The 27,197-nt window shown below is 37.5% G+C and overlaps 1 protein-coding gene and 1 pseudogene across 4 annotated transcripts in view; both read left to right on the forward strand.

The window, feature by feature from the left end:
• Positions 1-27,197, forward strand: part of CCDC30 (coiled-coil domain containing 30) — a 164,618-nt gene that overhangs the window by 68,501 nt on the left and 68,920 nt on the right. For 2 of the 4 annotated variants that reach the window (XM_068539659.1, XM_068539660.1), the window contains 3 exons: positions 2,953-3,078; positions 4,876-5,013; positions 9,557-9,726. The exons of the other annotated variants lie outside the window; for them this stretch is intronic. In XM_068539659.1, coding sequence (XP_068395760.1) covers positions 2,953-3,078; positions 4,876-5,013; positions 9,557-9,726 — 434 coding nt within the window. The remainder of the gene's footprint in view (positions 1-2,952; positions 3,079-4,875; positions 5,014-9,556; positions 9,727-27,197) is intronic. 4 annotated transcript variants of the gene reach the window in all.
• On the forward strand, positions 4,254-4,639 carry LOC137761006 (transmembrane protein 256 pseudogene; annotated as a pseudogene).

Here is a 27,197-nt window from a genome sequence, read left to right on the forward strand (position 1 = left end):
ATGCATCAATAGATGCAGAAGAAGCTTTTGAAAATATTCAACATCCATTTATGATAAAAACTCTCAACAAAGTGGGTATAGAGGGAATGTACCTCAACATAATAAATGCCATATATGACAAGACCACAGCTTACATCATACTCAATAGTGAAAAGCTGAAAGCTTCTTCTCTAAGATCAGGAATAAGGCAAGGATGCCCAGTCTTGCCACTTTTATTCAATGTAGTATTGGAAGTCCTAGCCAGAGCAATCAGAGAAGAAAAAGAAATAAAAGGCATCCAAATTGGAAAGGAAGAAGTAAAACTGTCACTATTTGCAGATGGCATGATATTATACATAGAAGACCCTAAAGACTATGACAAAAAACTGTTAGAACTAGTAAATAAATCCAATAAAATTGCATACAAAATCAATATACAAAAATCTATTGCATAATAACAAACAAATAACAAGTATCAGAAAGAGAAATTAAGAAAACAATCACATTTACAATTGCATCAAAAAGAATAAAATACCTAGGAATAAATTTAACCAAAGAGGTGTAAGACCTATACACTGAAAACTATACGACATTGATGAAAGAAATGAAGAAGACACAAATAAATGGTAAGATATTCCATGCTCATGGATTGGAAGAATTAATATTGTGAAAATGTCCATACTATCCAAAGCAATGTGCGGATTCAGTACAATCCCTATCACAATTCCCAATGGCATTTTTCACAGAAATAGAACAAATAATCCTCAAATTTGTCTGGAACCACAAAAGACCCTGAATAGCCAAAGCAATCTTGAGAAAGAACAACAAAGCTGGAGGCAATATGCTCCTTGATTTCAAACTATCTTAAAAGCTGTAGTAATCAAAACACTATTGTATTGGCATAAAAACAGACACATAGCTCAGTGGAACAGAATAGAGAGCCCAGAAGTAAATCCACACATATATGGTCAATTAATTTATGACAAAGGAGCCAAGAGTATACAATGGGGAGAGGACAGTCTCGTCAAAAAATGGTGCTGGAAAAACTGGACAGCTATATGCAAGAGAATGAAACTGGAGCACTATCTTACATCATCCACAAAAATTAACTCAAGATGGATTAAAGACTTGAATGTAGGTCCTAAAGCCATAAAACTCCTAGACGAGAACAGGTGGTAGGCTCCTTGACATCAGTCTTGGTGATGGTTTTTTGGATCTGACACCAAAAATAAACAAGTGGGACTATGTCAAACTAAGAAGCTTCAGTACAGCAAAGGAAACTATCAATAAAATGAAAAGACAATCTACCAAATGGGAGAAAATCTTTGCAAATCATATATCTGACAAGGGGTTAATATCCAAAATATATGAAGAACTCATACAACTCAATAGCAAAAAAAAATTGATTAAAAAATGGGCCAAGAGTCTGAATAGACATTTTCCCAAAGAAGACATACAGATGGCCAACAGGCACATGAAAAGATGCTCAACATCACCAGTCATCGGGGAAATGCAAATCAAAACCACAATGAGATATCACCTCACACCTGTTAGAATGGCTGTTATCAAAAAGACATGAAATAACAAGTGTTGGTGAAGATGTAGAGAAAAGGAAACCCTTGTGCACTATTGGTGGAGATGTAAATTGGTGCAGCCACTATGGAGATTGGTGCAGCACATTATGGAGATTTCTCAAAAAATTAAAAATAGAACTACCATATGATCCAGGAATTCCACTTCTGGGTATTTATCCAAAGAAAACAAAATCACTAATTTGAAAAGATATATGCACCCCCATGTTCATTCCAGCGTTATTTACAATAATAAATACATGGAAACACCCCAAGTGTCCATCAAGGGATGAATGGAAAAAGAGAATGTGGTATATATACACAATGAAATATTATTCAGCCATTAAAAAATACTGCAATCTTGCCATTTGCAACAACATGGATGGACTTTGAGGCAATTATGCTAAGTGAAATAAGTCAGACAGAAAGAGATAAATACCATATGATCTCACATGTGGAATCTTAAAAAAAAAAATTACAAAAAATCATGGATGTAGAGAACAGATTGGTTGTTGCCTGAAGCAGGGGGTTGGGAGTGGGTGAAATGGATGAAGGAAATCGAAAAGTACAAATTTCCAGTTATAAAATGAATGTCATGGGGATATGATGTACAGCATGGTGACTATAATTAATAAGATTGTATTACATATTTGAAAGTAGAGGAAAAATCACAACTGTGTGATGATGGATGTTAACTGAACTATTGTGGGGATCATTTTGCAAAATATACAAATATTGAATCATTATGTAGTACACCTGAGACTAATAAAATGTGCTATGTCAATTATACCTCAGTTTTTTAAAATAAAATGAAAATAAGAGCAAGGGCTTATAAATTAGCCTTGGTTTGAATCCCAGTCCTGACCGTGTGACCTTGCACAAATTACCTAATCTATCTGAGCCTCACCTATGTTCTCTGTAAAAAGAATATAATAATAGTTCTAATGTCATAAGGGTACTGGGAAACAAAATTAGATAATACATGTAAAGCATTTACTATAATGTTTGACATATGGTAAGCACTAAATAAATAAAATAGTAGTTGCTCTCATTATTTTTGAAATTACTATTATTATTATCATCAATTTGGTAAGATAACAAAAATTCCTTGTATTTGGTAGGTGCTTAAAACTTACAAACTACTTTCAAAATCACGTTTGACTCCTACTCTGATGGCTATAATGTACTACGTAGGACAAGTATTAGTTCCATTTTACAGTTGAGAAAACAGGCTTAGAGAGGAAAACCTATCTTATGAGCTATGGTACCATGAACTATTTTTTCCCAGGTTTGTCTCTCCCCTAGATGACTTTATAATTGTTTAGGCAGAAAAGTATTATCAGAACTTATAGTATACATGATTATTGTATATAGAATTAATTATGTAAAATACTTTTTGCAGATATTGAAAATGAGCCAAGAAAAAATTGAAATATTTGAAAGTGAGTTGTCAGAAGAGAGAGAAAGGAAAAAGCAATTGACATCTGATCTTAATACTGTGCAGAAGGCTTTGAAAGTTGAAAGTGAGGTATTTTGCCATTCAGGATGTTATTTTCCTCTTTTTGCATTTGTAATTTAGGGATTTCATGTTATCATTCATTTTTATTTTAAAATAAATTGTAGTTATAGAATATTATTTATATCAGTAACAATGGGGTGACTGTTCTTTCTCCAGGCTGAGTTCCAACACTACCCAGAAAGAGTCCTTTAAGTAGAAGGGATTTGATTATTATGGTGGTCATAGTGGCCCAGACTTGTCTCTCCTTTTAACTGCTGGTCCTACCATCTTGGAAAAGTCTATCAGGAGACATACCAGCCTATATTTGGAAGAGAGACCTAGAAGTGAGTTCATGGAAGTCTAGATCACTAATTTAGAGGATGGTGACAATCAGTTTGCAGAGTGGGTGAGAGATAGCACAATACTCTATATCCCATGCTGATGACTTATAGGAATTTTCCATGAAATGAGGTAGGACATTGATACTACTTGCCCTCTTGCTATGGTTTTGGGTGGCCACTCCCTACCTTCTTTCCTTTTTGCCCAGTGCCTTCCTCATCAACACTTTCCTCCCTCTCTGATCTCAAGCCTTTAGGAATATACCAAGTAACTCCTCTCCTAAATAAATTTTATGTCACCTGTTCCTTCATAGGGCACCATGGCCTGACTCTCAGGCCCCGTCATCCGCCAATCAAACACTGCATATTCCATGTCATCAATGCAGAAATTTGATTAAAATCTACATCTAACTAAAATGTTTTCTCTCATGAATATGGAAAAAAAAATCAGAGGATTAGAGGAAACACTAGTTGATTAAGTCACTGAATATGCATTATTAAGTAAGACAGCATAATTTGTAGTGAAGAACACAGTGTTTGAAGTCAGTGAGACAGTTTGGATCTCAACTTTTCCACTTCCTGGCTATATGAATTTAGGCAGATCACTTTAGTTCTCTGAGCCTCAGTTTCAATAACCCTACCTTATGGGGTTGTCACAAGATTAAAGGTAAACCACATAGGACCTGTCCTATAAAAAGTAACTTTAAAAAGATACATTTTAAAACAGGTAATATAACTAATGCAGGAGTTGCTGAAGATTTACCTCTATACAAGCCTTGCATAAAGTAGGGTTAACTAGAAACCCAGTCTTTGAACCTATAAATGATAGAAATTAAGAATGCTTATGGCATGTGACCATCCATAACCATGGCCAGTCCAGGGGCTGCTTTCCGCTGCCTGGGTGCCTTGTCCAGAGTCAGGGCCTTAGGCTTGGCCTCCTACAGGGCACACGGAGCCCAGTTCCTGGTTTTCTATGGGAAGGAGCTCTTTGACAAGACCAACAAACAACACTTCTTACCCAGCCTGACCCTGTTAGGGTTGCCCCTGTGCAGAAAGCCCCTCTGGGCCGGTTGCTGCTAGCTTCTAGAACTATCTTATGCTGCACCAGCTTTTACTATCAGGCTCTGAGTGGAGACCCCAGTGCCCAGACTTTGGCCACTGCAGGAGGGAGCCTGCTACTCTTGGGCTGGCTTGCCTTGGCTCTTTGAGCTTCCTTGTGTTTAATTTCTGGGTACTTTTTTTCAGAATTGGAGCAGGGAGGGCATTAAAAGAGAAAGGCAAATTTAGAAAAAGAATGCTTAGTTTAATTAATTGATTTAAGGAATCTTTGCTTTACTAAAGAAAGGAGTCTGTCTGCCAGAGGACAGGTTGAAATATTTAAAGCAAAAAATTTGTCAGAATCATTTCAAAGATTCCTTTTTAGCAATAGTATACCTTTTCTATGGAAAGTCTTATTTTATTCTACTAAATATTGTCATTTCTTAATCAGGAATTGCAAAAATCAAAGTCAGAACTTATATGCCTTTATAATGAAATTCAAAGTCTTCCAGGGGCAGCAGAAGACAGAGACGATTTTTTAATAGTGTATGACCTGCTACAAAGAGAGAATTCTGAATTAGAAACAAAGGTGAGACTAAATTATTATGTATTTAAATGTTTGATGTATGACATATCTTTTATGAGGATAAGATAAAAAGAAACTAATTTCAGTAAAAGACAACTTGGAAATTGGAGTTTCTTTTATTATTATAGAATAAATTGCCTTATAGTGTGGATTATAAATCAAGCTGTATTTCAGAATAAATATTCAGACTTCAGCCAGTACTTCACTCTTAGGATTAATCTATAAATTTTTTACTTTAAATAAGCTTCCCAATGGCTCAGTTTTTAAAGCACATATTATAATGTAAAAGGTGAACTCAAAAATAGAACTATCATATAATCCAGCAATTCTACTTCTGGGTATATATGCAAAAGAATTGAAAGCAGAGACTTGAACAGATATTTGTACACACATATTCATAGCAGCATTATTCACAATAGCTAAAATGTGGAAGCAACCCGAGTGTCCATCAATGAATGAATGATGAAGCAAAATGTGGTATATACATACAATGGAATATTATTCAGCCTTAAAAAAAAGGTATTTCTGCAATATGCTACAGCATGGATGAACCTTGAGTACATTATGCTAAGTGAAATAAGCCAGTCACAGAAAGACAAATACTATTTGATTCCACTTATATGAGGTACTTAGAGTAGTCAAAATCATAGAGACAGAAAGTAGAATGCTGGTTGCCAGGAGCTATGTGGAGGGAAAAATTGGGGAGTTATTTAATAGGTATAGAGTTTGTTTTACAAAATGAAAAAAGTTATGGGAGTGGATGGTGGTGATGGATGCACAACAATGTGGATGTATTTAATACCACTGAACTGCACACTTAAAAATGGTTAAGATGGTAGATGTTATGTTTTTTATATTTTACCACTATAAAAAATGCAAAAACAGAGGTTTACTAAAATGTCTTCAACTTTAAAGACTTAGAATCAAAGCATCTTTCCCAATTATACTGAAAACTAGGCTTATACTTAGAATCCAGAAAATGTTTAAATGTCCCAACCTCAATTCATTCCCCAAGTATAAAATGGCACTACCAGATGAGGGTTAGTCCAACACTAAATGGAGAGACTGCCAGTAGTGTAACTTCTAGAGTTCTACCTATTAGGTTATCATCAACTCCTGGTTGAAAAAGTCCCTTCCTCAGTCACTCTCTTGATGTTGATTAAAATGGTAGGAAGGACTAAAGGCTTGAACACAACAGTTAAAATATATTGAGTTATATTTTAATACCACATGTGAAGTGGAGGACTAAATCAAGGCCAAATTTATCCTATATGAAGTTGTTACCCTGAAGTCAGGGAGTAAGTTGCTGAGGGATTGGGACATAGATCAAATAGTATGTGACCTAACGAGGGAAAGGTCCAGCAAATAGGGTTCGCTGCCTGGGAGGATAGATATGTAGGGCACATCCTACATCTAAGCTTTGTTTTGGGGACCTTGTCAGCAAGATGAGTTTTCATCACAATGTACAACTGAAGGATCTTGTCTTTCAAAATATCATCAGAAAACTTAACATAGAGAATGAAATGAAGTGAGAAGAATACAGTATAAAACCAGAGATCCAGATCACTGTCCTGGTAATCTGGTTTTCTCTCCCTCTCTTTTAAAAGACTTTTTATTTTGAAATAATTTCAGACTTACAGAAAAGTTGCAAAATAGTATAAAGACTTTCCATGTACTTTTACCCCTCCCAATGTTAACACCGTACCACATTTGCTTTATCAGCCTCTCTCTCTTGCATCACACACACACACACACACACACACACACACACACACACACTTTTCCTACCCTCAGAGATTAGAGACATAATATTCCTTTACCCCCAAATGTTTCCATGTATGTTTGCTAAAAACAGTGACATCTTTTTATCACAGTACAAGTCTCAAAATCAGGAAATTAATATTAATATAGTACTATTATCTAATCTACAGCTTGTATTCAAATTTCACTAATTGTCCCACTCTATAGCAAAAGGACTTTTTTTTTTTCCTAGTCCAAGGTCCAATCCAGGACTGTACATTGCATTTCATTGTCCATCTCGAAAGCTCCTTGAATCTGCAACAGTTCCTCATTCTTTGTTGTTTGTGACTTTGCTATTTTTGAAGAGTACAAATCATTTGTTTTGAAGAATGTCCCTCAATTTGGATTTTTCTCATGTTTCCTCACAATATAATTTAGGTTACATAATTTTGGCAGGAATACTACAGAAGTGATGTTATATCCTTCTCAGTGCATAGTATCAGAAGACAAAAGGATATCCTTTTGTTCTGTTTACTTTGGGTATGGTACTCACTGCCAGATTTCTCCACTGTAAAGTTATTCCTGTTCCCTTTGCAATTAATAACTATTTTGTGGGGAGGTACTTTGAGACTATATGTATTCTGTTTCCATCAAAATTTTACTCATTAAAAGTTTCAATTTTGAAGCTTTGATTCTTTAGTTGTATTCCAGTTTCTCTTTAGAACATAGAGTGCTTTAGACTTAAAGGTAGTCTTGCTAAGAGTGGCTTTAAAAAATTGTATTTTATGTATTTACTAAAGCCCCTGTTTTATAGGCTGTGGTTTTATTTGGGCTGGAAAGGGGTGTGTTCATGTAGGCCAGCTTCCTCAGTTTACAGATATGAACACCAGACTTGGGATATTAAACAACTACCAAGTTGCCTGGTGATTCTCAGCCTAAGCTCTGTCCTGCCTACTCTAGGGCCTCAAGCATAAAGTGGAACAGTCAACTGAATACTTTATGGTACTTGAATATGGCTGATGATGAGACTGAGCTATGTAACCAGGATAAAATTTTGGTAGGGAGGAGCCTGTGGAACAGAGTTGGTCCTGTTGCACAGCATCTGTGCCATGAAAGGTCCTATGGATTTACCTTTCTTCATGATAAAGAGCAAAGCTGCCCACCTGCGATATCCACCAACTTTGTCCTGTGAAAATCCAATATACCTAGAAAGCACTTAGTGTCAAAGTCACCTTCCTCTTCGGAAACCTTCAGCAAGTCTCAGTTTGCTGGAACATCAAGTCTAAATTCTGTTTGGCTTTCTTTACTTCTTAAGAAACTAACATTTACTATTTTTAATGTTTAAATTTTTACAGTGACTATAAAAATCAGTGACGAAGTAGCATTTTGGAATCTGTTATCCTGCTTACAAAAATAATGCAGGCTCATTAAGGAAATTCTTGTCTTTCAGGTCCCTTCATAATCTGATCCCTCCCCCTCAATCTTATTTCCTCGGCTCCTCATCTTGTAGCCTCTACTCCAGTAAGACCATCCTCCTCACTTCTGCACAAATACTCCATACTCAGTTCCACACTATACCTTTGACCATACTGATCATGCTTAAAATATGCTATAGTCTCTTCTTCACCTGTCCGTATCTTCCCACCGCCTAAGGTCCAGTGTAAAACCAGCTTTCTCCCTGGAGAGGTTATAGTCCGTATAAGATTATATGGAGTTATGAGATTATAACCCGTATCACACACTGTAATTTTTCTTCAGAAATTTGAAAAGGCCTAGGAGACCAAAAGGATTCCTTTAAGGAACCTAAATTGATCTTTAGAATTAAATCCATTGTGTTCTTAGAATCAAACATAGTGACTATTAAAAACTTTGCATTTTCAGAGAGGCTCAGAATGGGAGTCAGGCAGGTTTTTGTCTATCTTCGTGCAATACTTGGAGAGGGATTCATCTTCCACTCTTGGAACTGTCCCCCATCCACCCTTTCTACTGCCTTCTGGAGGCATTCTTTCATTTTATATGAAGATATAAAGAGCAGTCTTTGAGGAAAGGAATCTGTTTGTCAAAGAACAAAACAAAACAAAAACCTGAACAAATGTTTTGCCGAACCACACAGCAGACCAGTGATTCTCAAAGCATCCACTTGCATCAGAATTACCTGGGAGACTTATTTGAAATACAAATTCCCATTTCCCAGCCCAGACCACTGATCTGAATCTCAGGAGTGGGGTGGCGTTGTGAGACTGCATTCTTTTAACTCCTCAGGTGATGCTCTTATTCACTAAAGTTTGAGAATCACTATGACAGTCTGGGAGCCCTTATATGTTCAAGTATTTCCAAACAAATAGGAGCAGACTGGAAGAAATATGTTCTCTGTAATGCATAACTAGTATTCTTTCTAATGTTTTCTTGCAATAGTATATTATTGCTTCTATGAATCAATGAAGTACACTCAAAACTTGAGAACAAAAATATGTGATAATAATGTAAAAGCTCTAATAGAGTATTACATCTTTTTGCTTGTTAAAAGATAGAACAAAACCCTAAACAGCACTCTGGGAAGCCAATCCCAAAGACCAAAAATACCCCCTTTATTTAAAACCATGGACTTACGCACTCTTGTGCCTATGGTAAAAATGGATTAGATTATGTAACAACTGCAAATTGTTAAATTGGAATAAGACTTCAATTTGGATGCCAATTTATATTATTTAAGCCAATAATTATTTAAGCATTTAAGGGAATCAATACACAGGCAGGCATAAGAGTATGCAAAATAGAATATTTGTCTTTTCACTTAACTTTACAGGTCTTGAAGCTTTCACAAGAATTTGAGCAATTAAATCATTTTACTGTAGGGAGAAAAACTGCAGCTGCTAATTTAATTACAACTGAAAATATCTGTAAAGATCTTGTGTCTAAAGTATCAATTTTGGAAGTAGAGACTCAAAGCCCAAAGGAAGAGAGAGAGGAGCTCTGGTAAACTGAGAAAATCCCATATCACTTTAATTATTTGGGGGGTACATTTTATTTGGCTTGATTATTATAAAAATTTGACATTCATTTCCAAATGATGTGCATGGAAAAATTAGTTCTAAGAATTCCCCAGAAAGTTTGTTTTTTGGTATGTTATTACATTTTTAAACGTTTTTTCCTGCTTTTAAAAATAAATACATGCTTTTTTAGAAAATCTGGAAAGCATGGAAAAGTATAAGGAGATTATAATAACCCATAATTCCCCCCAGGGAGAGATGTTAATGTCCTAATTTTTCTTTCTTGTCTTTTTTCTGTATACATACATATATATGTATTTTTTAAATAATTAAGACTATACTTTGCAGAGAGGTTTGTTTTTTGCTATTTTTATTTAACATTATGTCTGATAATTGTTTTGAGAATTTTCCTTCCTTCCTTCCTTCCTTTCTTTTTCTTTCTTTCTTCCTTTTTTGCTGCTGTTGTTGTTAATCTTGCCCTCTAACTCTTGTATTTCTGCTTTTCCACCAAAAGTATCTTACACAGAAACGTTTGAGACTTAGACAAATGCATTACTGTGTTTTGGCACAAATACTAATAGATGCAATTAAATTTTGTCTGGGCAAAAACCTAGAAATAGATCATCCAATGGAAACAATAGATGTCAGTTTTTACTTATATGCCATATTAAAGGATACCTTCTCAGTGAAATGAGAAAATATTGCTTAGGTGTAGCCAAATTTTTATCTTTGTAAATGTTCTAAAATAGAAGAGATTGTTTTGCCAGTTTTGGGCCCCTGAATTTTATGCCCTCTTAAAAACTGGTTTTAAGTTTAGAGTGAGCTCTAAGTCCAAGATTCGCAGTCATGAAACCTAGTTGCAGAAGTGGGAAGAGATACTGGAGAGATGGTGGAGAACAGGTGTAATAGTGGTCACAGGAGCAAAGAGCCAAGAAGCCAGGTCACAACATATAGGTTTGTTGTATGGGGGAAAATGTCTAGTTTTGAGCACAAGAATAGCGTTATAGGGCTTTTGAGGGAGATAGTCCTAGTAACTCTGCATGAGATGAATCAGAGAGGAAAGACAGACCAGTTAATCTGGATATTCACCACAGATGAAAAGATAGTAGTCTAGATTAAGTAAGTGGCACTGGAGATGAAATGGCCAATCTGAACGCTTTTCAGAGAAAAATTTGACATTAATAATCAAAGCTGACAAAAATCCACTCAGCTGATTTGGGATAATTGGCAGAGATACTTGCCCCAGGGAGCAAGGCTGTGGCCTTAATTCATTTGGAGGTGGAGAACCTTGCCATGAAAAAGGTACTGGACTTCAAGTAAAGAAGTCCTTGCTGCCACCTGTTTCCATGACTTGGTCCAAACTGCTTCCCATCACTGGGACTGTGAGAAGTGAAGTCTACATATCTGCCATATGTTTTCCTCTCTCCTCTTCTCATTATGTTTCCCTGCTTGCTTATCTTCTGTGCCCTACTTCCCAGCCCCCCTTATCACAGATCCATTACACAATCACATTCAGCAATAAACTGCATATCTACCATGTGCCACGTACTGTAGGTAGATACTGAAGCTACAAAATAAGACACAGGTCCTATCCTTAGGGTCCATATTGCCTGATGGGGGAAGATAAACAGTTAAACAAGGGAGTATTGGATACTATGGGAGCACAAAGGAGGGGTTCTGGTCTAGGCTAATGAACTAAAAAATATTCTTAAAGGAAGTGACAAATTGAGTCCTAAAGTATGAGAATTTAAGGGCCAAGGAAAAAGATGGGAGAATAGTTTTCAGGGGAGATAGACATGTGCAAGAAAAAGCTGATTTGTTTGAGGAACTAAAAATGACCTCAATGCTGCTATAGCCTAGAGTGTGAAGAGAGGGAATGAGGAAGGAGATGATGAGAATGAGGAGGTAGTCAGGGACCTGACCATGAAGGAACACGTATGTCTGCACTAGGGAGTTTGGACAATAGGAAACTCCTGCAGGGTTTAGTAACATGGGAGAGACACAAACAGATTTGTGCTTTAGGAAAATCACTCTGCCTGCTGTGTGGAAAGTAGATGGTTGGTACCAGAATGAAGGTAGCAAAACCAGTTAGGAGGCTGTTATTGTAATGATGTTTGTGAGGATGGTGACAAGTGGATGGAATTGAGAGGAGACAGAGTCAACAGGACTCAGGGATTAATGAGTATAGGAAGTGAGGAAAAAGATACTATAGGCAGAGATTTGAGTATGAGAACAGGTTAAGGAAGACTTAATTTTCTGTTTTGATGGTGTCAAACCAGAGAAAGGAGTTCAGCTTTTGAGACAGTGACTTCGGAGTGTGTTTGGAACAGCCATGTGTGGATGTTCAACAAACAGTTGGATTTATGGGTTTGGAGGCCTGGGCTGGAGATAAATTGGAGAATCATCAATAAGTAGATGGTCAGATGGATAAGATGTTCCCATATGTTGGTTGATAAAAACACTCAGAGGTAGAAACCTAAGGTAAACCTCTCTATGTGGACAAAAGGAGTGCTCCCAACAGGAAAATGGAACAAAACAGCCAGAGAAGTAGGAGAAAAGTCAGGAGAGTGTGTGTTACAGAAGCCAGGCTAAAGAGTATTTCAAGAAGAAAGGAGTAGTCAAGAGTGTCAGGTACTGCCAATGAGTCAAACAAAATAATGGATAAAAAGTGACTGCTGAATTTAGCAACAAGAAGGTGGTTGGAGACTTTAATAAGAGTAGTTCCAATGAAGGGCAGAAAACAGATCGCTTCCTAGATCCCATCCCATGGGATGGTGAATGGGAGTGAATTGAGGAGGGCGTGAGAGATGAGTACGTGAAAATGGTGAGTGTAGATAACGCTTTCCAAAAAGTTTGATTGTGAAGAGGAGAAGAGATTATGGAGCCAAGCTAAGAGGAAATTTGTGTATGTTTAATTACTCGTGGGAAAGAGTCCCCAAATGGGCAGGTTTATGACTCAGAAAATCAGAAAACAGCTAGCCTTAGTCAGGAGGTAGGCCACTTTGTCCATCGTATCGGGAGGAAGAAAGGGAGGATGGACAGAGATCCAAATGGGTTTTTAACTTAAGAGGAAACCAAAGGACTTGTTCAATGGTTTTTGTGTCCTCTGTGAAGCAGGAAGCAAAGTTATCTGCTGAAAGTCAGAGAGGAATAGAAATATCAGAGTTTGCAAGAGAGTGAAAAAGTTTGAAATAATCACTGTGGAGAAAGGAAAAGAAAGCTGACTGGGAAGAGCAGGGATGGAAAGGAAAGCTGACTGTGGAGGGTCCAGTCAAGGCCAGAGACCCTGAATTTATGTTTAACAACATTTAGTATAGACATGAGAAGACAGTTGAATTTATACAGGGTTGAAGTTCTGCCACATAAATGGAGTGGAAGGACAATAGTGCAAGAGAATTGAATATTTTATTTGGACAGTGAGTAAAATAATGAACTCTATAGACTCTGCATTGGATAAAGAAGCAAGTAAATGGAGCTGGACAAGGAATTTAAGGTACTTATGATTGCACTGAGAGCAAATTATGTAAAAAGGAAAAGCTGGAATCCAGATGTCTAATTTTAGTATTTCAGAAGTGAAGCAGTTATTGATGATACAACCCTTAGTGTGGTTATGCAAGTAGTTGGCAAAGTGGGAGAGATGACAAGGTAATTGGAGATAAGGAGACTGAGGAAGTGAGATGTCAAGGCATTGGTGGGTGATCTGTATGGACCTTAGAATCTTCCAGGATAATGGCAGGACTTGGGGTGAAGAAGATGCCAGAATACCATGAGCCAGAATCTTCAACTGAAGAGAAGTAGGAAGTGTCACAGCACACCTAGCATGGTCCCGTGCACATAGAAGCTGCTCAATAAGCCAAATTGCTTGATTCTTGTAATACATCTCCTCTACTAGATTTTAAGCTCCTTAAGGTAATGGACTGTGTCTTGTTCTTCTGCTGTTTATAGTGCTTTTGTTATAGAGAAATGGAATCTTAGAACAGGAGGGACCTGCAGGAGATCGTCTGAACTAGTGGTTTTCAAATTTCTACCTTCTAAGCTTTGAGCTGTCTGGGGAGGGGGGCTCAGAAACTACCTTGGGAGATGAGGAGAGCCTGATGAGTGGGACTGTGAGCCTTCAGTGCACATTTCAAGCCGAAGATCCACTCTTAGCTGTTTCATATGTGGAGCTCTATGTAAGATTTTACTTCGAGAAAGGGTCCACAGCTGAGATAAGTTTGAGAACCACTTTATTTAGCTAAGTCTTCTCTTTCCACAGCAGAGGTCTCAGACCAAGAGAACAAAAATGACTCTTTCACTCACAGTCATGCACTTAGCAAGTTATTGGCAGGACTGGGTGAGGTCCCAAGTCTCCTGAGTCAGGAGAAGTTACTACTTTATCTGCTTTGGAAAGGGTATAGTCACAAATATCCCAACGGCCAGAAGGTGCTGGAACACTTGGTTTCTAAGTCAGTTGTTGTGAAAAAGAGCTTTATGCAGTTAAAAACTTGCTCGGGACTTTAGTCTCAGTATATGCATAACATGGGGGTGGGATGGGAGGGAGAATGAAGCCCCAGTCTGTCTTGTTCTGGACTGTCTCCAGTGTATAGAATAATACCTGACACATAGTAGATACTCAAAAATTTTTGAATGAATGGAATTCCCACTATTCCTACTATGTACTTGAGGCTGAAGCCAGAGTTGGACTTCCAGTGGCAACCCCAAACTTACAGAGCATAGCTGAACTCAGCCTGGGTTTGCTGTATTAGGAAGCTTGGGCCAGAACAGCTAGCAGCTTCCCCTTGACGTTAATGCCTTAATGAGTTTTATTTTTTCTAATATGCTCTCATTTACCATCTCACTGCATCCTTACTATCTTTATCAAGAATTGTTTGATAAATGTTCAAGTTGATTTCCATTTCCAGTTCAATTTGACAGTGAGTTTATATCCATTTCACAAACGTATTTTTCCTCTTCCTCTAAACTATTCCTTCCCCAGCCCAATCCATTTAGTGAATAGCCCCTCCATTCACACAGTCGATTAAGCCAAAACTAGGAGTCATCATTGGTTCCTCCCCACTTCTAACCCATCAACAACTCCTGTCAGTTCTACCATGAAAATATAAAATATTTAATCTGTCTATTTCTATCTGTATCTCCACTGCCACTACCCTACTCCATGACACTGGTATCACTCACTGGGACTATCACAATATCTTCGTAACTGGCTTCCCTGCTTCTATACCTCTTTCTCAGTCCATTCTCTATGGAACAGCCAAAGTGGTCTTTGAAGAATGCAAATTGAATAATATTACTCCCCCTCTTAAAAACCTCTCAATGGGAGACCTTCAAGATGGCAGAAGAGTAAGACGTGGAGATCACCTTCCTCCCCACAAATATATCAGAAATACATCTACATGTGGAACAACTCCTACAGAACACCTACTGAATGCTGGCAGAAGACCTCAGACTTCCCAAAAGGCAAGAAACTCCCCACGTACCTGGGTAGGGCAAAAGAAAAAAGAAAAAACAGAGACAAAAGAATAGGGACAGGACCTGCACCAGTGGGAGGGAGCTGTGAAGGAGGAAAAGTTTCCACACACTAGGAAACCCCTTCACTGGCGGAGACGGGGGGGTGGCAGGGGGGAAGCTTCAGAGCCACGGAGGAGAGCACAGCAACAGGGGTGCAGAGGGCAAAGCGGAGAGATTCCCGCACAGAGGATCAGTGCCAACCAGCACTCACCAGCCCGAGAGGCTTGTCTGCTCACCCGCCGGGGCGGGCGGGGGCTGGGAGCTGAGGCTCAGGCTTCGGAGGTCAGACCCCAGGGAGAGGACTGGGGTTGGCTGTGTAGACACAGCCTAAAGGGGGCTAGTGCACCACGGCTAGCCGGGAGGGAGTCCGGGAAAAAGTCTGGACCTGCCCAAGAGGCAAGAGACCATTGTTTCAGGGTGCGCGAGGAGAGGGGATTCAGAACACCACCTAAACGAGTTCCAGAGACGGACAGGAGCCGCGGCTATCAGCGCCGACAACAGAGATAGGCATGAAACGCTAAGGCTGCTATTGCATTCACCAAGAAGCCTGTGTGCAAGCACAGGTCACTATCCACACCGCCCCTCCCGGGAGCCTGTGCAGCCCCCCACTGCCAGGTTCCCGTGATCCAGGGACAACTTCCCTGGGAGAACACACGGCGCGCCTCAGGCTGGTGCAACGTCACGCCGGCCTCTGCCGCCACAGGCTCTCCCCGCATCCATACCCTCCCTCCCCACAGGCTGAGTGAGCCAGAGCCCCCAAATCAGCTGCTCCTTTAACCCCGTCCTGTCTGAGCGAAGAACAGACACCCTCAGGCGACCTACACACAGAGGCGGGGCCAAATCCAAAGCTGAACCCCCGGAGCTGTGCGAACAAAGAATAGAAAGGGAAATCTCTCCCAGCAGCCTCAGGAGCAGTGGATTAAATCTCCAGTCAACTTGATGTACCCTGCATCTGTGGAATACCTGAATAGACAATGAATCATCCCAAAATTGAGGTGGTGGACTTTGCCAGCAACGATATATATATACTTTTCCTTTTTCTCTTTTTGTGAGTGTGTATGTGTATGCTTCTTTGTGTGATTTTGTCTATACAGCTTTGCTTTTACCATTTGTCCTAGGGTTCTGTCTGTCTGGTTTTTCTTTTTTTCTTTTTTTTTTTTAGTACTTAGCGCTTGATATCATTGGTGGATTTGTTTTTTAGTTTGGGTGCTCTCTTCTCTCTTTCTTTCTTTTTTTTTCTTTTTTGTGTCACTTTAATTTTTAATAATTATTTTTTATTTTTTATTTTATTAACTTTATTTTATTTTATTTTTTCTTTCTTTCTTTCTTTCTTTCTTTTTCCCTTTTCTTCTGAGCTGTGTGGCTGACAGGGTCCTTGGGCTCCAACCGAGTGTCAGGCCTGTGCCTCTGAGGTGGGAGAGCCGAGTACAGGACATTTGTCCTCCAGAGACCTCCCAGCTCCGCGTAATACCAAAGAGTGAAAGCTCTCCCAGAGATCTCCATGTCAATGCTAACACCCACCTCCACTCAACCACCAGCAAGCTACAGTGCTAGACACCCTATGCCAAACAACTAGCAAGACAGGAACACAATCCCATCCATTAGCAGAGAGGCTGCCTAAAATCATAATAAGGTCACAGACACCCCAAAACACACCACCAGACGGGGACCTGCCCACCAGAAACACAAGATCCAGCCTCATCCACCAGAACGTAGGCACTAGTCCCCTCCACCAGGAAGCCTACACAACACACTGAACCAACCATAGCCACTGGGGGCAGACACCAAAAACAACAGGAACTACAAACCTGCAGCCTGCAAAAAGGAGACCCCAAACACAGTAAGCTAAGCAAAATGAGGAGACAGAGAAACACACAGCAGATGAAGGAGCAAGGTAAAAACCCACCAGACTAAACAAATGAAGAGGAAATAGGCATTCTACCTGAAAAATAATTCAGAGTAATGATAGTAAAGATGATCCAAAATCTTGTAAATAGAATGGAGAAAATACAAGAAACATTTAACAAGGACCTAGAAGAACTAAAGAGCAAACAAACAATGATGAACAACACAATAAATGGAATTAAAAATTCTCTAGAAGGAATCAATAGCAGAATAACTGACGTGAAGAACGGATAAGTGACCTGGAAGATAAAATAGTGGAAATAACTACTGCAGAGCAGAATAAAGAAAAAAGAATGAAAAGAATTGAGGACAGTCTCAGAGACCTCTTGGACAGCATTAAATGCACCAACATTCGAATTATAGGGGTCCCAGAAGAGGAAGAGAAAAACAAAGGGACTGAGAAAATATTTGAAGAGATTATAGTTGAAAACTTCCCTAATATGGGAAAGGAAATCGTTAATCGAGTCCAGGAAGCACAGAGAGTCCCATACAGGATAAATCCAAGGAGAAACATGCCAAGACACATTAATCAAACTACCAAAGATTAAATACAAAGAAAAAATTTTAAAAGCAGCAAGGGAAAAGCAACGTATAGCATACAAGGGAATCCCCATAAGGTTAACAGCTGATCTTTCAACAGAAACTCTGCAACCCAGCAGGGAGTGGCAGGACATATTTAAAGTGATGAAAGGGAAAAACCTACAACCAAGATTATTCTACCCAGCAAGGATCTCATTCAGATTTGATGGAGAAGTTAAAATCTTTACAGACAAGCAAAAGCTAAGAGAATTAAGCACTACCAAACCAGCTCTACAACAAATGCTAAAGGAACTTCTCAAGGCAGGAAAAACAAGAGAAGGAAAAGACCTACAATAAGAAACCCAAAACAATTAAGAAAATGGTAAAAGGAACATACATATCGATAATTACCTTAAATATAAATGGATTAAATGCTCCAACCAAAAGACATAGACTGGCTGAATGGATACCAAAAAAGACCCATATATATGCTGTCTACAAGAGACCCACTTCAGACCTAGGGACACATACAGACTGAAAGTGAGGGGATGGAAAAAGATATTCCATGCAAATGCAAATCAAAAGAAAGCTGGAGTAGCAATTTTCATATCAGACAAAATAGACTTTAAAATAAAGACTATTACAAGAGACAAAGAAGGACACTACATAATGATCAAGGGATCAATCCAAGAAGAAGATATAACAATTGTAAATATTTATGCACCCAACATAGGAGCACCTCATTACATAAGGCAAATGCTAACAGCCATAAAAGGGGAAATCGACAGTAACACAATCATAGTAGGGGACTTTAACACCTCACTTTCACCAGTGGACAGATCATCCAAAATGAAAATAAATAAGGAAACACAAGCTTTAAATGACACATTAAACAAGATGTACTTAATTGATATTTATAGGACATTCCATCCAAAAACAACAGAATACACTTTCTTCTCAAGTTCTCATGGAACATTCTCCAGGATAGGTCATATCTTGGGTCACAAATCAAGCCTTGGTAAATTTAAGAAAATTAAAATCATATCAAGTATCTTTTCCGACCACAAGGCTATGAGACTAGGTGTCAATTACAGGGAAAAAAATCTGTAAAAAATACAAACACATGGAAGCTAAACAATACACTACTTAATAACCAAGAGATCGCTGAAGAAATCAAAGAGGAAATCAAGAAATACCTAGAAACAAATGACAATGAAAACACGACGACCCAAAACCTATGGGATGCAGCAAAAGCAGTTCTAAGAGGGAAGTTTATAGCAATACAGTCCTACCTGAAGAAACAAGAAACATCCCAAATAAACAACCTAACCTTACACCTAAAGCAATTAGAGAAAGAAGAACAAAAATCCCCAAAGTTAGCAGAAGGAAAGAAATCATAAAGATAGAGCAGAAACAACTGAAAAAGTAATGAAGCAAACGATAGCAAACATCAATAAAAGTAAAAGCTGGTTCTTTGAGAAGATAAACAAAATTGATAAACCATTAGCCAGACTCACCAAGAATAAAAGGGAGAAGACTCAAATCAATAGAATTAGAAATGAAAAAGGAGAGTAACAACTAACACTGCAGAAATACAAAGGATCATGAGAGATTACTACAAGCAACCATATGCCAATAAAATGGACAACCTAGAAGAAATGGACAAATTCTTAAGAGAAGCGCAACCTTCCGAGACTGAACCAGGAAGAAATAGAAAATATAAACAGACCAATCACAAGCACTGAAATTCAGACTGTGATTAAAATCTTCCAACAAACAAAAGCCCAGGATCAGATGGCTTCACAGGTGAATTCTATCAAACAGTTATAGTAGAGCTAACACCTATCCTTCTCAAACACTTCCAAAATATAGCAGAGGGAGGAACACTCCCAAACTCATTCTACGAGGCCACCATTACCCTGATACCAAAACCAGATAAAGATTTCACAAAGAAAGAAAACTACAGGCCAATATCACTGATGAACAGAGATGCAAAAATCCTCAACTAAATACTAGCAAACAGAATCCAACAGCACATTAAATCATACACCACGATCAAGTGGGGTTTATCCCAGGAATGCAAGGATTCTTCAATATACACAAATCAATCAATGTGATACACCATATTAACAAATTGAAGCATAAAAACCATATGATCATCTCAATAGATGCAGAAAAAGCTTTCAACAAAATTCAACAGCCATTTACCATAAAACCCCTCCAGAAAGTAGGCATAGAAGGAACTTTCCTTAACATAATAAAGGCCATGTATGACCAACCCACAGCGAACATCATTCTCAATGGTGAAAAACTGAAACCATTTCCACTAAGATCAGGAACAAGGCAAGTTTGCCCACTCTCACCACTATTATTCAGTAGGTTTGGAAGTTTTAGCCACAGCAATTAAAGAAGAAAAAGAAATAAAAGGAATCCAAATTGGAAAAGAAGAAGTAAAGCTGTCACTGTTTGCAGATGACATGATACTATATATAGAGAATCCTGAAGACGCTACCAGAAAACTACTAGGGCTATTCAATGAATTTGGTAAAGTAGCAGGGTACAAAATTAATGCATAGAAATCTGTTGCATTCCTATACACTAATGATGAAAAATCTGAAAGAGAAATTAAGGAAACACTCCCACTCACCATTGCAACAAAAAGAATAAAATACCTAGTAATAAACCTACCTAAGGAGACAAAAGACCTGTATGCAGAAAACTATAAGACACTGATGAAAGAAATTAAAGATGATACAAACAGATAGAGAGATATACCATGTTCTTGGATTGGAAGAATCAACATTGTGAAAATGACTATACTACCCAAAGCAATCTACAGATTCAATGCAATCCCTGTGAAACTACCAATGGCATTTTTCACAGAACTAGAACAAAAAATTTCACAATTTGTATGGAAACACGAAAGACCCTGAATAGCCAAAGCAATCTTGAGAAAGAAAAACAGAGCTGGAGGAATCAGGCTCCCTGACTTCAGGCTATACTCTAAAGCTACAGTAATCAAGACAGTATGGTACTGGCACAAAAGCAGAAATAAAAACAGAAATATAGATCAATGGAACAGGATATAAACATATGGTTACCTTATTTTTGATAAAGGAGGCAAGAATATACAATGGAGAAAAGGCAGCCTCTTCAATAAGTGGTGCTGGGAAATCTGGACAGCTACATATAAAAGAATGAATTTAGAACACTCCCTAACACCATACACAAAAATAAACTCAAAATGGGTTAAAGACCTAAATGTAAGACCAGACATTATAAAACGCTGAGAGGAAAACATAGGCAGAACATTCTATGACATAAATCACAGCAAGATCCTTTTTGACCCACCTCCTAGAGAAAAGGAAATAAAAACAAAAATAAACAAATGGGACCTAGTGAAACTTAAAGCTTTTGCACAGCAAAGGAAACCATAAACAAGATGAAAAGACAACTCTCAGAATGGGAGAAAATAGTTGCAAATGAAGCAACTGACAAAGGATTAATCTCCAAAATTTACAAGCAGCTCATGCAGCTCAGTATCAAAAAAACAAACAACCCAATCCAAAAATGGGCAGAAGACCTAAATAGACAATAGATATACAGATTGCCAACAAACACATGAAAGAATGCTCAACATCACTAATCATTAGAGAAATGCAAATCAAAACTACAATGAGGCATCACCTCACACCGGTCAGAATGGCCATCATCAAAAAATCTACAAACAATAAATGCTGGAGAGGGTGTCAAGAAAAGGGAACCCTCTTGCACTGTTGGTGGAAATATAAATTGATACAGCCACTATGAAGAACAGTATGGAGGTTCCTTAAGAAACTAAAAATAGAACTACCATACGACCCAGCAATCCCACTACTGGGCATATACCCTGAGAAAACCATAATTCAAAAAGAGTCATGTACCCCAATGTTCATTGCAGCTCTATATACAATAGCAAGGACATGGAAGCAACCTAAGTGTCCATCGACAGATGAATGGATAAAGAAGATGTGGCACATATATCCAATGGAATGTTACTCAGCCATAAAAAGAAATGAAATTGAGTTATTTGTAGTGAGGTGGATGGACCTAGAGTCTGTAATACAGAGTGAAGTAAGTCAGAAAGAGAAAAATAAATACCATATACTAATACATATATATGAAATCTAAAGAAAAAAAATGTTTATGAAGAACCTAGGGGCAGAACAGGAATAAAGACTCAGACATTGAGGCTGGACTTGAGGACACGGAGAGGGGGAAGGGTAAGCTGGGACAAAGTGAGAGAGTGGCATGGACTTATATATACCACCAAATGTAAAATAGATAACTAGTAAGAAGCAGCTGCATAACGCAGGGAGATCAGCTCAGTACTTTGTGACCACCTAGAGGGGTGGGTTAGGGAGGGTGGGAGGGAGACGCAAGAGGGAGGAGATATGGGGATATATGTACATGTATAGCTGATTCACTTTTTTATAAAGCAGAAACTAACACACCACTGTAAAGCAATTATACTCCAATAACGATGTTAAAAAACAAAAAACAAAAAAACCTCTGAATGGCTTCTTATTGCACTTAAAATCCAAATTTTACCATGACTTCTAATGCCCTCTGCAACTTGGCCTCTGCCTGCCTCTCCAATTTCATCATTGTACCATTGCTGTACAATGTCTTGTTTATCATACAGTCTTTCAGATCCTCTAACCCTTCAAGCACTTTCCCTCTTTAGGAACTTTGTACTGAAAAGTTCCCCGTGTCCAGAATGCTCCTCCGCCGGCTTTCCATGTGGCTAACTCCTTCCTACCTTTTCAGGGAGACAATCAGTAACTGCCACGTTAGGGAAAATCCTACATCCTGCTCTAGCATGTCACCTTGTTTAGAGGTGACTTATCATGATCTGTAATTACCTTGTTTACTTGTTTATTGTTTGTCCTCATATTCCTCCTCTGTGTGTTCTATGAGAGCATGGACCTGGCTGTCTTGGTCACCACTGAGTCCTTAGTGCATAGAACAGTGCTTGGCATATAAGTGATATTTGATAAATATTTGTTGAATTAATTAACATTTTTTTCCCTTTCCTCTCTGAAAACAGAGTTCTATCACTAGCCACTCTTCTGTTCTACTAGGCTTTAGTTTTAATTGTACCTTGTCCTTGTAGGTTATCAAAATGCCTTCACATTTTACTTCTTAAGATCCCAGAAATCTTATGAGTAGGGCAAGGCCACTTTACAAATGAAGAGACTGAGACTCTGAGAGATTTTGCCTTGTCAAACGTTGCATAAGTAATAGGTGGAAGATCCAGGACGAGAACCCATGGCTTCTACTATTATAGTCTCTTTCTTGAATCTCTGTACAGGTTAAGACTGCTATGTATCTGGGTTACTAGAAAAGGAACAGAATAATGATGCTGCCTAGGCACCTCCTACTAGCTGAAGACTGATGACAATTACAAAATTATAGAATGATATAAAAATAACAGAGGGGGTGAGTTTCAGTCAGAACTCGGTAAATAATGATTAAGAGCTACGTTAGAGGGGAGAAGAAATTTGAGAGTCATGGTGGGTTCTCTAAGTCCGTAAGGTGTAGGTATACTGACTGCATGGCGTGTTCTCAGCTCCATGTTATTTTTGGCTGGTAGTCTACTTTTGCCCATGCAACTTTTACATTATTATTATTATTATCATCATATAAAATTAATAATAAAGTAATCCATAGTCATATGTATTACTTTAAAAAATCTGTTCAGTTTGCCTTTGGTTTCTAAGTCACATTTTCTCTTACACCTTTTGAAAGGATAAAGCCTGTTCTTTTTGGAGAGAGTTTATTTTAATGAATCTCATCCTAATATATTAAGATCACTTTAAATTAAATTACTACATTCTAAAGTATTGCTAATTCTCCTTAATTAACTAATTTATGTGAATGCAGTTCATTTATCCAGACCATTAGTAAAGATGTAAAATGGCATTAGCCCAGGATTATTCCCTGGAGAGCCCTGCTCATCATTCCCTCCAAGCCAAAGAAGACTCACTGACTGCCCTGCTCTAAATATGGGTTTACAGGTACATCTCACTTACCCACCTAAGAGGAAGACCATTTAAACTTTAAACTATGGAAACATAATGAAGGCTACTTCTCTTCTCCTATGACTACATGGCCACTATGCAACTATAGGAGGAAATTATATTAGGTCTGGCTAAATTTACTCTTTATAAAGTAATTCAACCCTCTAATTGTGACAAATCAAGCACCTTCATAGATATTAAACTTACATGACCAGTTTATAGATTTTTCATGTTTTAAAGTAAACTTTTTATTTTTGATGTAATTGTAGATTCACATGCAGTTATAAAAAATAATAGAGATCCCATGTATCATTTACTGGTTTTCCCCAATGGTAACCTCTTGTAAAACTGTAGTACAGTATCATAACCTGGATATTGACATGGATACAGTCAAGACACAGAACATTTCCATCACCACAAGGATTCCTCATGTTGCCCTTTTATAGCCACCCCCACTTCCTTCCCACTTCACCCTCTCCTTAACCCCTGGTGCTGTTCTATTCTAACTAGTCTATTCTCCATTTCTAAAAGTTTTTCATTTCAATGATGTTATATAAATGTATCCATACAATAAGTAACATTTTAAGGTTGACTTTTTTCACTTAACATAATTCTCTGGAGATTCATCTAGGTTATGATGAGTATCAGTAGTTGGATACTGTTCATTGCTGAGTAGCATTACATGGTATGGATATACCACAGGTTTTTTTAACCATTCATCCATTGAAGGATACCTGGGTTATTTCTAGTTCTGGCTATTATGAATAAAGCTGCTGTAAATATTCAAGCTTTTATGTGAACATAATTATTCATTTCTCTGGGATAAATCCCCAGAAGTGCAATTTTGGGTAAACTGGTACTTGCATATTTAATTTTAGTTAGTTGTGTTTTTTTTTTTTTTTTAAGAAATTGCCAAACTGTTTTCCAGCGTGACTATATCGTTTTACTTTCCCACTAGCAGTGTATGAGTGATCCAGTTTCTCTGTATCCTCACTAGCATTTGGTGTTATCACTTTTAATATCTTTTGCCTATTTTCTAATTGGATTTGTTTTTTTAATGTTAGATTTTGAGAGTTCTTTATAAAATCTAGATACTTGTCCTTTGTCGGCTCTGTGACTTGCAAGTATTTTTCCCAGTCTATAGCTTGTCTTTTCATCCTCTTAACAAGGTTTTCTCAGAGCAAAAGAAATTTAATTTTGATGAGGTATCAATTTTTCCTTTTATGGATCATACTTTTGATGTTAAATCTAAGAATTAGTTGCTCAACCTTAAATCTTGAATATTTTCTCCTATGTTTCATAGTTTTGCATTTAAGCCCATGATCTATTTTGAGTTAATTTTTGTATGCGGTATGAGACTTAGATAGGACTCTCTTTTTTTGCCTATATATATTCAATTGCTTTAGCATCATTTCTTGAAAAGGCTGTCTTTCTTCCATTGAATTGCTTTTGCACCTTTGACAAAAATGAGTTAGGCATTGTGAGTTTCTGCTTCTGGGTTCTCTAATTCTATTCCATTGATCTATGTGTCTATCCACTAATATCATACAATCTTGACTGCTGTAGCTGTATAATATAGTTTTGAAATTGGATAGACTGATTCCACTTTATTCTTTTTCAAAATTGTTTAGCTATCTAGTTCCTTTGCCTTTTCATATAATGTTATAATAATCTTGTCTGTGGCTACAAAAAATCTTGCTGGAATTTTGATACGAATTGTTTTAAATCTGTATATAAATTTAGGGAGAATTGACATCTTTTCCTATGTAGAATCCTCCAATCCATGGACACAGTATGTCCTACATTTATTTAGATATTCTTTTATTTCTTTCACCAGCATATTATAGTTTTCAGCAGATAAGAACTATACATATTTTGTTGATATACACCTAAGTATTTCATTTTTCTGAGCAATTATAAATGGTATTGTATTTTAAATTTCAGTGTCTATGTGTTCATTGCTAATATACAGAAATACAATTACTTATCTTGCATCCTGTGACCTTTCTGAACTTGTTTATTTGTTCTAGCCTCCTTTTTTTTTTAAAGGTTTCTTGGGATTTTCTACATAGACAATCATATCATCTGAAAATAATGCGATTTCAGATTCTTTCATCTTTTCCAATCTGTATGCCTTTTACTTCCTTTTTTGTCTAATTGCACTAGCTAGAACTTCCAGCAATATGTTGAATAAAACTAATGAATGTGAACATATCTGTCTTGTTTCCAATCTTATCAGGAAGGCTTTCAGTTTTCACCATTAATACAATGTTAGCTGTTTGGTTTTTGTCAAATTGAAGAAGTTTCTCTCTATTTCTGTTTTTCTAAGGTTTTATCATAAATGCCACATTTTATCAAATGGTTTTTCAGTATCAACTGATATAGCTGATTTTCTATCTAGTTGTTCTATCAATTTTTGAGAGGGTTGTTGAAGTCTCCAACTATAGTTGTGGATTTGTCTATTTCTCCTTTCAGTTATTCAGTTTTTACTCCAAATACTTTACAGCTCTGTTGTTTGGTGCATACACATTTAGGATTGCTATGTCTTCTTGGTGAATTGACCCTTTTATCATTATATAACGTCCCTCTCTTTTTCTTTCTTTTAATTTTCTTATTTCTGAAGTCTACTTTATCTGATGTTAATATAGATTCTCTTGCTTTCTTTTTATTAATATTTGCATGATATGTCTTTTTCATCCTTCTGCCTTCAACCTGCTTATATTATTATATTTGAAATGAGTTTTTGTAAACGGCATGTAGTTAGGTCTTGTTTTTTAATCCACTCTGCCAATCTCTGTCTTTTGATTGGTGTGTTTAGGCCAAATTACCATTAATGCTAGTTTAAAAATATTTATTTATTTGGCTGCATCGGGTCTTAGTTGCGGCATGCGGGATCTTTCGTTGCGGCACGTGGGCTTCTCTCTAGTTGTGGTGTGTGGACTCTAGAGCTTGTGGGCTCAATAGCCCTGCAGCATATGGGATCTTAGTTCCCCAACCAGGGATTGCACCTGCATCCTCTGCATTGGAAAGTGGATTCTTAACCACTGGACCACCAGGGAAGTCCCAGTTTGCTATTTTTTCATTTTTGATTTTCTATTTGTTCTCTCTGTTATTTGCATTTGTTTTCTGTTTCATGCCTTCCTGTGGGTTACATGAACACTTTCTAATAATTCCATTTTGATTCTTCTATAATGTTTTTGAGTGTGCTTCTTTTTATAGCTTTACAGTGGTTGCTCTAGGTATTACTTTTTACACACACATGCACACATTTTACCAGTTTGAGTGAAATGTAGAAACCTTACCTTCCTTTATGTGCCTTTACCCTCCCCAATTTATAATACAGTTTGTCTTAAATTTTTTCTCTACACACATTTAGAACCACATCAAACAGTACTATATTTTTGCTTCAACCATCATACAGAATTTAGGAAACTCATAAGGAGAAGAAAAATGTATTTATCCA

Source organism: Eschrichtius robustus, chromosome 3 (assembly GCF_028021215.1).
Source record: "Eschrichtius robustus isolate mEscRob2 chromosome 3, mEscRob2.pri, whole genome shotgun sequence".
Taxonomy (NCBI): Eukaryota; Metazoa; Chordata; class Mammalia; order Artiodactyla; family Eschrichtiidae; genus Eschrichtius; species Eschrichtius robustus.